Source organism: Nannospalax galili, unplaced genomic scaffold (assembly GCF_000622305.1).
Source record: "Nannospalax galili isolate Female #2095 unplaced genomic scaffold, S.galili_v1.0 scaffold511, whole genome shotgun sequence".
In the NCBI taxonomy this organism is placed as follows: domain Eukaryota; kingdom Metazoa; phylum Chordata; class Mammalia; order Rodentia; family Spalacidae; genus Nannospalax; species Nannospalax galili.
The window spans coordinates 4,004,581-4,016,097 of record NW_008331831.1 but is presented as its reverse complement, the minus strand read 5'-3'; the positions used below and the strand labels follow the sequence as shown (position 1 = coordinate 4,016,097).

At 35.4% G+C, this 11,517-nt stretch overlaps 1 protein-coding gene across 5 annotated transcripts in view; it reads right to left on the bottom strand.

The window, feature by feature from the left end:
- Rbbp8 (RB binding protein 8, endonuclease) overlaps positions 1–11,517 on the bottom strand; it is a 76,558-nt gene that overhangs the window by 45,242 nt on the left and 19,799 nt on the right. For all 5 annotated transcript variants that reach the window (XM_029560567.1, XM_008826974.3, XM_029560569.1 and 2 more), the window contains exons 4-5: positions 4,981–5,076; positions 931–1,043 (exon numbers count right to left, since the gene is read on the bottom strand). In XM_029560567.1, coding sequence (XP_029416427.1) covers positions 931–1,043; positions 4,981–5,076 — 209 coding nt within the window. The remainder of the gene's footprint in view (positions 1–930; positions 1,044–4,980; positions 5,077–11,517) is intronic.

The window sequence follows — 11,517 nt, the reverse complement described above, 5'->3', positions numbered from 1 at the left end:
GAGATGGGTCAGTGGTTAAGAGCACTGGCTGCTCTTGTAGAGGACCTAGGTTCTGTTCCTAGCACTCACATGGTGGCTGACAACCATCCATAACTCCAGTTCCAGGGGATCCAACGCCCTCTTCTGACCTCTGTGGGCAGTGCACGATGACATGGATGCACTTACACACATGCAGGCAATACACTCATATACATAAAATAAAAATAATAAAAATAAAATATTTGAAAGAAATAAATGAAATAACGGACAAAACAGCATTTAAAAGAAGGACATAATCATTGTTAAAGGACTTTAATCCTGCTTTATTCAGAAGAGGATTTCAGGTATTAAACTTTAAAAATGGATGATAATCACCAGTCTTAGTGGTACATATTTGCAATCCCAGCACTTGGGCGGCAGGAGGAGTACTAGTTCAAGGCTAATGTGGGCTACACAGAGACTTTGTCTTAAAAGCAAACAAACAAAACAAAAAAAATAATTTTAAATGCATCATAACATTTAACATTGACTAAAAGGAACCGAAATAAAGGGTTGTAAAATATAGAAAGGGGTCAAATGGAAGTGAAGTAAGGGGCACACCTTGCTCCAAATTCAGTAATTAGAAGAAATAAAAGCAAAGAAAGAAAATGCAGGACGGACAGAAAGAATATGCCATATGTGCACACAGGAACTTTGGGAAGGTGGCAGCAGCAGCGGTTGCAGTTTTCAGTCTACAAATCATCACACAGACACATAGAGCAACAGGCTATAGATACATCACAAGGTCGCAAAAATGAACAATAACAATGAGATTAAACCCATAAAAGAAGATAAACTTTCACCTAAAATTTTAAAATGTAAGCAATTCATATAATTATAGCCAACTTATAATAGGTTTTAACCATAGTACATTATGCTCTAACTACTTGCAAATGAAGAAAGGAAACTCACTCAGCTCTGTGATAAGTCTAAGATTCTGCTGTCGGATATTTTCAAACTCCTGCTGCTTTTTCCGCATGTGTTCTTCAGTTACTGCACAGCGATCACACAGTCCTGCTCGCAGCCTGTGAAACAAGAACAAAAGGCTTTCCATCTCCTCAAGCATTTTTCCTTTTACAAGACGAGGATTCCTTTTTCACATGTTTGAGGAGAGTATTTTAGATTTTAGTTTCTTGGCTTTCAGAATATTTGCAGATCCCTAATCTAAAAGTCTAAAAATTGAAATGATTCCAAATCAACATGTTGGGAGTACTGACATGACATTGAAAATTTTAGGGATTTCAGAGCATTTTTAATTTTTAAATTTTGAGTTAGAGATAACCTAATGACTATGCATCTGTATTTTAAGAGTTTTATATTTATGAAGACCTAAAGAACTGATTTTGCAATTACGGTGAAAAATCAACCAGTTTCCTAACCCTTTAGTATGTTCTTAGCTAAATGTGAACCCTGCTACAGCATCACTTCCTGTGCACTGAGATTCTGAGTAAAGGGTTGTGAACATCTATCACTTTTAAAGTTTATCCAAGGATTTTTTTCTTCTTTTAATCTTTTAAAAATTTCATTTGTATTTATAATTATTATCATTATCATCATCATCATCATTATTATTATTTATTTGGGGGCCGGGAGTTTGAGACAGGGTCTCCCTATAGACCCAGCAGGCCTAGAACTCACTATGTAGACTCGGTCTCACAGAGATCTGCCTGCCTCTGCCTCCCCAGTGCTGGGATTAATGGCATGCACTACTGTGCCCCCCCCACACACAAAAAATACTATTACAATTTTTTTTCACAAAATGTTACCTTTTAAAGTTCTCAACAAAATATCAATTTTTATATTCTTTTAAAGATTGCTCTAGGGGACTGGAGAGATGGCTCAGTGGTTAAGAGTACATGTTACTCTTGCAGAGGACTGAAGTTCAGCTCCTGGCATCCACATTAGACAGTTCACAACCGCCAGTGACTTCAGCTCCAGGGAATCTGACACCCTCTTCTGGCCTCTACTGATACCCATACATGTGCATACAGGTACATATAAATGAAAGTAAAAAATGAATCTTAAGTTTTTAAAAGATTTTTAAAAGTTTGCTCTAGATACTACTATTTTTATGTATGACAAAGAACTAAAATGAAGTTAAAAAATTTGGGGGGGTTTACTTATTTTTATTTTATGTGTATGAATGTTTTGCCTGCATGTATGTAAGTGTACCCATTTGTGCAATGCCCATGGAGGTCAGAAGAGGGTGTCAGATGCCCTGGAACTGGAATTAGGGATAGTTGTTAGCTGCCACATTGGTTCTGGGAACTGAACCTCAAGTAAGGCAAAACCTTACTAAAAGTATATTTAAAGGTAGTATTTGGTAGTAACTTAAAAAAAAAAAAAATCTTCCAAGAAAAAAGGCTACGTAATAGGCAATGTTGAAGACTTAATACTTCAGAATATCAGTTCTGGTAATTTTAAGTCCAGCATAAATAGTCTGAGATAATCATTAAAAGTTTAATTAGTTAACATGACATAAAGACATCATACAAAACAATAGAAACTATTGATACTAAGGGAGGTTTCAGATTTAATCTAATTATGTGTTGACTATGTGACAGTTTCTCCACTCTTTGCTGTTTTCTTACATGTAAAATGAATCTATCACCTATCTTACAGTGTTCATTTGAACACTGACTGTTAGATGCCTGAGTCTAAAGTGAATATTCAATGTATGTAAGCTCTCATGTTAAAGAGATCAACGAGGCAGGGCACCATAGCACACACCTGAAATCTTGGCACCAGGAGGTTGAGGCAGGAAGAATATGAGTTTGAAGCTGGCCTGGAATATGTAGCCCTGTCTCAAAGAAAAAGAAAGGGGGCTGGAGAGATGGCTCAGTGGGTAAGAGCATTCACTCCAAGCATCCACATGGCAGCTAACAACTGTTCATTCTGTAACTCCAGTTTCAGGAGATCCTTTTCCCTTTTTTGGCCTCTGAAGGCATTGCATGACATGGGTGCACTTACATACATGCAGGCAAAACACATAAAATAAACTTTTTTAAAGAGAGAGAGAGAGAGAGAGAGAGAGAGAGAGAGAGAGAGAGAGAAAGTCAAGGAGGAAAGAAAGGAAGTCAAGAGTACATTTAAATGAAAGACCTCAACAAACAGGACCCACATGAAATTTATGACTACAATGATCAGAGGCAGAACAGATTATTAGGAAAACGAGTCTAGTGCTAAAGAAAGAAATTAGAGAATAAGTAAACACCTTAACTGAACAATAATAATAATAAATAAATATATATGTATATAAAACATTCATGGGAGGGGTGATATTCATCCATAGAAAGGGTGTAGGGAAGGAAAACTCACTTAAGAAGGAAATACAGGACCCAAAGTATAACCAAACTCAACTATAGAGTGAAACTTCTTTTGAAGACACTGGGCAGGGGGATCTTCAGAGGCTAAGCACATGAGGAAGAAATGGAGAGCCGACTGTACTAGGCCAGGTCAAGTGAAACAAAGAAAACCTTATTTTGAAATTTATCTCTAAATAGTAACTTTGGGTCCTAGCAACTTGCTAATGACCAACTACACAGGAAAGGTACTGGAAATCAATATAATCAGGTTTTCTTTAGTTTTTTTTTTTTTTTTTAAGGCAACAGATCACATTATAGCCCAAGTTGGCCTGGAAATCATGATGCAGCAAGGCTGGCCTCCAACACACAGCAATACTCCTGCTTCAGGCTGGGCAGCAAGCACCTTGACTTGCTAAACCATCTCACTATTTCAAAATAATCTAATATTCTGTGAGTCTAAAGTGAAGTTGTGTGTCATCTATAACTGTCGGCTTTGTGGGTGCCCATTGACCGGAACAGGCAATATTTTGTGGAACAACTATGTGCTTTGGATCACATATATGTGTTTAGATTCAAATTTCATTAACTGTATTTTTAATTCAGATTCAGTAACAGATATTTCAGTCCCTATTATATCCAGGTGTTGGCTCTAGGGGCTTGGGACAATAGACTACCTTATCTCATGGACCTTTTATTTGTCAGCTGACATTTGTTGCTGAATCTGACTACCTAAATTTAATCCCTGGGATCCACATGGCAGAAGGAGAGAACCAGCTGCTACAAGTTGTTCTCTGACCTCCAAACGCACATTGTGGCATGAACACATGCACACAAAATTGTTTAAACAAATAAAGTGTAATAAAATATTACTTTACTACTAAAGAAAAAATTCAGTTAGTCTTTTTGTAACATACATGAAAATGGAAAGCACCAAATTCTGGAAGCCTTTTCTAATTCTGGGTGTTAGTCTCCTTGGAGTGGGAAAGAAAAGGTCTATGTATGGATATAAAGTAAGTGGTTCTGTTATCTCAGAAATATTCAGAAAGACAAAACTCTAAATTGGTGGCAAGTGGACAAATGTGTAGAGAAGAAAGTGGAATAAGAGAAAAAGGCAGAAATGTAATACATCAGTTTCCAGCCACTTGGAACTAAAAAGGAATGAGAGCATTAAACTATTAGACCATTACAACCTCTAAGATCCTATTATATAAAAAGCTAAAGATACCATTTTAAGGTTAAACAATATGATTGTTAGTCATGGTGGCACACGCCTTTGATCCCAGCACTCAGGAGGCAGAGGCAGGTGGATCTCTGTGAGTTCAAGGCTAGCCTGGTCTACATCTCTGTGAGTTCAAGGCTGGCCTGGTCTACACAGTGAGTTCCAGGCCCGCTGGAGGTGCAGGGAGACCTTGTCTCAAAAAAACCAAAAACAAAAAAACAAAACAACAAACCCTGTATGACTGCTATCATTAATGGAGGAAAAACAAAACCAAAAAAAAAACCAACCTGGGAGAATATACCCTCAGTGTCAGAAAAGACTTATTCAAAGGCGACAGAAGGTTGAGGAGAAAATTCATTCAGTCTCAGAACTGATTAAAATGAAAGCCATGGACTCCCTGTTAAGGAGGAAATGTTTTTACTCAAGTACCAAACTTACCGATCTTCTAAAACTTTAATGGTTTCCTGTAGGACTTTCTGCTGCTCTCTCAGCTGCTGATTTTTGGTGAAGAATTCTTCTAGTCTTTGTGCATCTCTAAAGTTAAAAAACAAATAAAAATTTAATGAAAAAATAAGAGTTCTTGTATCAGAACTACAAAGTTTAGCCTCAAAGACAAAACACTGGGCTGGAGAGATGGTTTAGTCATTAAAGTTCTTGCCATGTATGTACAAGGTCCTGAGTTCAGATACCCAGCACCCATGTAAAGAGCAGGGCATGGCTATGTGGATCTATAACCCCAGCACTGGGAAGGCAGAAACAGGAAAGTCTCTGGGGTCTGCTCAGCCAGCCTAGCCAAATCAGTGAGCTCCAGGTTCACTGAGACCCTTTCTGTAAAAATAAGGTAGAAAGCAGATGAAGACACCCAACAGTGACCTTTGACCTCAGCATATACAAGGCTGCACATACATATGCATCTGTACACACACATACACACAAAACTTCAAAAAATGAGGTTTGAAGGTCTTGTTAAACAGTGCAAATTATACTAGAACATACTCTGAAATATTTCTGTGTGCTAAATAAGTGTTATCCTAAGTATCAGGCATTTGTGACTCACACAGAGGAAGAAGTGGATTTGGATGTTAGCACTAAGCCAATTTTGCCAAATTGCCTATCAATATGTACATTTACTGATTTATTATTTTCTTAACATTCATTAATGTAAGTAACAGATATTTTGACTCCCATGATCTCTAGTCAAATTATGGGTGATACTCCCTTTGTGAAAGGAATCAAAAACATGAAAACGGACCTGCAGAATTGAACAGTAATTTTTCCTTTGTAATTTAAAAAACTCCTTAATTAGAAATAACTTAAAAGATTTGTTGGTGAGCAGTTTATTTCTCAGCTAGAATGAAAATTTTCTTAACAAGTAAGCTAGATGGCTGATCAGGGTAGATACCATGCTTATTATTTTTTCCTTAGTAAAATAAAGTCATTGTTTTTTCATTAAATAATGGATGATAAACAAGATTATCAGATTGATTAATTACCCATTATGACAATTATTTCTTTTATAAGTAGTAGATATAAGGCACACAAACACAAGTTCCTGGCCCCAGTATGCCAAAACCTAACTTACTTTGGGGAAGGTAAAATGAACCATAGCCCTAATTTTCTGGTTACTGAGGGAATGTGGTTTCTCATTTGTGCTTCTGAACCATTATCACCCATTCTACCAGAGGTCAACAGACCTTAAAGCTGCAAAGAGAACCAAATGACTGAACCACACAATGAAGTAACACTACAACTCCTCAATGGCTAACAGTCGCATTCTCATTCTTTAATATTCATAAGTATTATAGGTGATTCTTGAGAAAGTAATATTTAATATTAATTAACAAATTTAAGGAGTTTCTTCATGTGGCTAGCCACAGGTATGAAGTGATACTTTTGCATAAAATATCTACTTAAAGAAAGTATATTTATAAAAGCAAATCTAGGGGTTGGAGGGATGGCTCAGTGGTTAAGAGCACTGGTGGCTCTTGCAGAGGACCTGGGTTCAATTCCCAGTACCAACATGGCTGCTAACAACCATCTGTAACTCCAGTTCTAGGGGAATTCAACGCTCTCCTCTGACTCTGTGGGCACTGCACAACATGAATGTACTTACATATATGCAGGCAATACACATATACATAAAATAAATAAATAAATGAATAAATAAATAAATAAATGTTTTTTAAGGCAGATCTAGATTGTTTCTAAGACTAATCTGCAAGGAAATTATTTTGAGTCAAAATAAAATAAAATAAATATTACTTGACTATGACTAGAAATAATCAGATACATACAGATTAGAGACATATGCACCAACATCTCAGTGTCAGTAGCAAAAACAATGAGTCTTTCTGTAAGAAACAGTATTTTTAAAATGAAATGGAGATCTTTCTTAAAGGTTAAAAACTCATTCAATTTTATGTCTTACAGGGTTTATACTGAGTTCAATATTGTATAACTGTATTAATTCAACAGTGAACCTAAAAATTTTATAGCCACTTTTGAAAGAGATGTATCTTTGTTCTGGAAACTGTTATTGAGTATGTTAAAGCTGTAATGAAATGCTTCTTCTAAACAATAAAATAAAATATAATAAAACAATACATAAAATTGGAAACGCCTTTAAAAAACGGTATTTTAGAAAATATTACTAGGTCTGGATCTGGAGAGATGACTGGCTCAGCACTTAAGAGCAGTGGGAGCACATGCAGAGGATCAGGGTTTGATTCCCAGAACCCACATGGAGGGTAATAACCATCTGTAATTCCAGTTCCTGGGGATCTGACACCTTCCTTTGACCTCCACAGGCAATGCATGACACGGGTGCACTTACATACATGCAGGCAATACACTCAATACACATAAAATAAAATAAAATAAAATAAAATAATTTAAAGAAAGAAAGTATTACTAGGTCTACATGAAGGATTCATTTTAATAAAGAAAGTCTTTAAAAACATATGAAAGTAGTTTAAAATGTATAATCAAATAGTAAACAGAATGACTTCTGAGGTTTAGTACTGCTTCTTAAAAGTAACCAACATCTTGACTCTTAAAGTTAGCATTATAATCAATAGTTAGTTGTTAATTCAGGATTTATACCATCAGTAACTTTAATACTGAACCAAGGCACAATACACAGATTTCACTGTCTAATGACTCATCAACTCTGAAACACCAAACCTTCAGTATTAGAAAAAGTCAAGGGGAACAAGAAGTCCAGTACAGCATTGTTATACAAGGGAGACTTGGAGTGACTCCAATATACAGTCATCTAGCTACTTCATTTGGTTTATCTTAAACCACCATAGGATTATCATCATCAGTATCATTATCACTGATAATACCATATTCTGATTAACAACAGTTATAAAGAGCATTACTAGCTGGCCTATAGCAGAAAAGAAGAAGAAGAAAATAACAGAATGAGAGAGTATTTCGTAATTTTAAAACTAAGTCACTCAAATGTTTTTTACCAATGAAGAAAAGTCTGTTTATTTGTAAGTAAAACAAAGATATTTCTATTACATTTCAAGAGAACAGAAAAACAAATTTTACTTATTAGGTAAATAATTATCCTATTTTTTTTGCCTCATCCAAATTAAGCAATTTCACCACTTAATTTTGGAGTAATTTATGCCATAGGGAGAATGTATAAAGATTTTTTTTTCCTGAAATCACATAGCTAATTCTGGCATATATAAACATAAGGTAATACCATTAGTATTAACGTATATTAGAAGGCTGGACAGTTTATGAAATTCTGATACCTAGAAACAAAATTTGTGCCATGTAAGAAATATCATGCTCTAAGAACTGTACCAGCTATGACTCCACTCACTCTGAATTAGTAACAGACTGTAGCAACATTTTTGGTTGCTTACTCAATAGTTATTTTTCAAGTTTATTTCTTGCTGAGATTAATTTTCATTTCTTTACTATCTAGTAGCTTCTTTTCTAATGTTTCACTTTGGAAATAATTTCAGACTTAAAGTAAGTTATAAATATACAACAATTATAAACAATCATCATAATAAAAAATAATACAGAGTACCACACCTGGTCATAGGCAGACATTGTGAATGGCCCAAGCCTAAGAGGCATATCTACAATGTAACTTCTATACCTAAGGCTCACAGAACATAGAACAAGGGGCAAAGATGTTACTAATGAATCTCTCAACTCTCATTAATGAAGCTCCCTCAAGCAACAGAGGATCAGGAACACAAAAGGTTACAAATGGCCAAAGCATAGAGATTAAGAGTCTGCAGAATGCTAGGCCTTGGACAGGACTCCTATATTAAACTATACTCACCCAGGGTTCAGGGACCATTGCAGAAGAGCGGGAAGAAAGATTGCAAGAGCCAGGGAGGAAGTGCATGACCATATAGAAATAAGAGTCCTATAAGCTCCTGGGACTCTTCTCATCTGAACCTACAGCAATGATGTCAGTATACATAAGTTCCATGAAACTCAAGCAGACAAAAACCCAGACTAGAACTGGGGAGATGGACAGCAGACTCCAATCTTAGCTGAAGAAATATTGGCAACTGATTACTGCTGGGTGAGGAAGAGTTGATCTTCCTAAAGCAAGGGACTCTAGATAGGCTGACTAGACCTCAGTAGATGAACTTGCACAGAGGAACATCTGGGGATACTAACTTGACACAATGGATCTGAAGACAAATGACAAAATGTATGAATTCCAGTGGAGGGGGGCACTATGGGAATTGTGCCAGTGGGGAAGGGCATATAAAGATGAATTAAGATTGATTGATTTTGTATATGAAATACACAAAAATTCAATTTAAAAAATTAAAAAAAATCATTTCTCTAGTCCAGGATCCTACATTGTATTTAATTGTCATGTCTCCTCCAATTTGGAAAAGTCTATCCATTCTTCCTTTCACAATATGGACCTAACGGCAAAGTACCTGATGTTCCCCATCATAAAATTGCAGTTTTCCTAAGAATGTGAGAGAATCAGTACTGTGTCCTTCTGATTGCACTACATCACGAACTATACGAGGTAAATAAATCTCAATACTAGTGATGTTAACTTTGATCATCTGATTGTGAAGTTGGCTAGGTTTCTCAGTTGTAATGTTACATTTTTCTCATTGTAGTTAGTATCTTGTGGGGAGCTACATAGAGGAATTTATGCAATTTACAAATAGATTCTTTCTGTACTGCTATCCACTTACTTATCTCCATTGATGGTTACTGCCTTTAGTAATTATTGCTGGGAAGCTTTCCAAATAGTGATTTTTCTATCTCCATCATTCTTGCTACATTTATTAACTGGAACTCTACTAAGGAAGGGTCATCATTCTGTGAGAGGTATAATTAATCACTAGCATTATTTCTTTGCCTAAGTTGTCTTCTAATATCTCTTTATTTTGCTAATGCTAGTTTTTCCAAGTTCTATTATCTTTTTAATCTTTTATGTAAAAGGGTCTTACATAGCTAAGGCTGACCCAAACTTACCATGTCACCAAGGATGACCTTGGACTTCTGATCCAACGGCCTCCACTTCTCATGTGCTGGTGGTATTAGAGACATGTATCATCATGCCTGGTTCTATTTGGTGCTAGGGATCAAATCCAGGGCAAATATTCTACCAACTGAATTATATCTCCAGGCCTCTATTATCTGTTAACACCTTTTTGAGTATGTATTTATTTTGTAGCCCCATAAAATGTTCCTGTTCATCTGGTATCCTACAAGCCTAGAATGGCTATTAACATTTCTTTAAATATCATCAACTACAGGAAAACATTCGTTAGAAATCAAGACATGAGATAGATACCGATGTGCTCATGATTACTGAAGTGTTTGTAAGGCCTTCTCAAAACACCTAAGCCTAGAACATACATATATGTCCTCATGTACATTAATAGAAATCCCTATCAGCTTTTCTATTTGTCTAAGTATTAGAAACCATGAGTGCCTGTTGATAATCCCAAATCCCTATCAAGCAGCACAGATTTCATTCTTGCTTCCTCCTTTCTGAATTGATAACCCCTTTCTCCTAAAAATGAGAATCCTAGCACTCAGTATCAAAAATGTATGTATTTTTTGCTCCGTTCTGCAATATAAAGTAGTATTGAATCTATTAATCTGAACCAACTGTGCTAATTCAATTCCTTTGTAGCTATTTACAAATGATCACAAAATTATAGTCAATAAGTTAGAGCAAGTCCACTGACGTCTGTTCTGAAAAACGTTGGTAAGTAATAAAATGGGATGCAAGGAAATTCTCCAAATGATTATTACAATCATACGGCCATCTTGCCAACTTGTCAATTCTAAGAGGGAAAGTAAAACACAATGGTAGAGAAGAAAGAAATAATATGAGTCTTTAATGAATTTTGAGTCACTAATTAAGTAGTACTAAAATGTCTCTTTTAGGGGCCCTTTATGTAAAACAATATTTTTTCCTTACTATAATAGTAATTTTTGATTGATTGTTTGCATGTGTGTTTTACACAGTAAGAAAATGTCTACCTAATGAGGGAATGTATCCTAAATTTCTATTCTGAAAAAATCCACTTACTTCCTCTATAAATAAACATCTCTCAATTGTGGGAATTAAATACAATTTTATTACAGAAACTGAAAATGGCTTCTTTTATGGTTATGGAAATTTTAAATGACATCCTTAAAAAGAAACATCTACAGTTTCAACCATGTAAAATATTTAAAATTGTTACTGAGTAAATAATTGTTATTTTTATATAAAACATTTAAAGTTATTTTAATTTTTATTTCTAAATATAATCTCTGCTATCAAATATGACTTTTTAGGTATGAAGGAAAGGTTTTAATTTTTATTTAAATAGGTGGTAGTAATCCTAGCTTTCAAAAGTACAGTCTGGAAGTGTCTTAGTCTGTTTCTTCATTGCTGTGACAAAATACTCTGACCAGTACCAACTTGGGGAGGAAAGGGTTTATTTGTCTTACATCTCCCAGGTG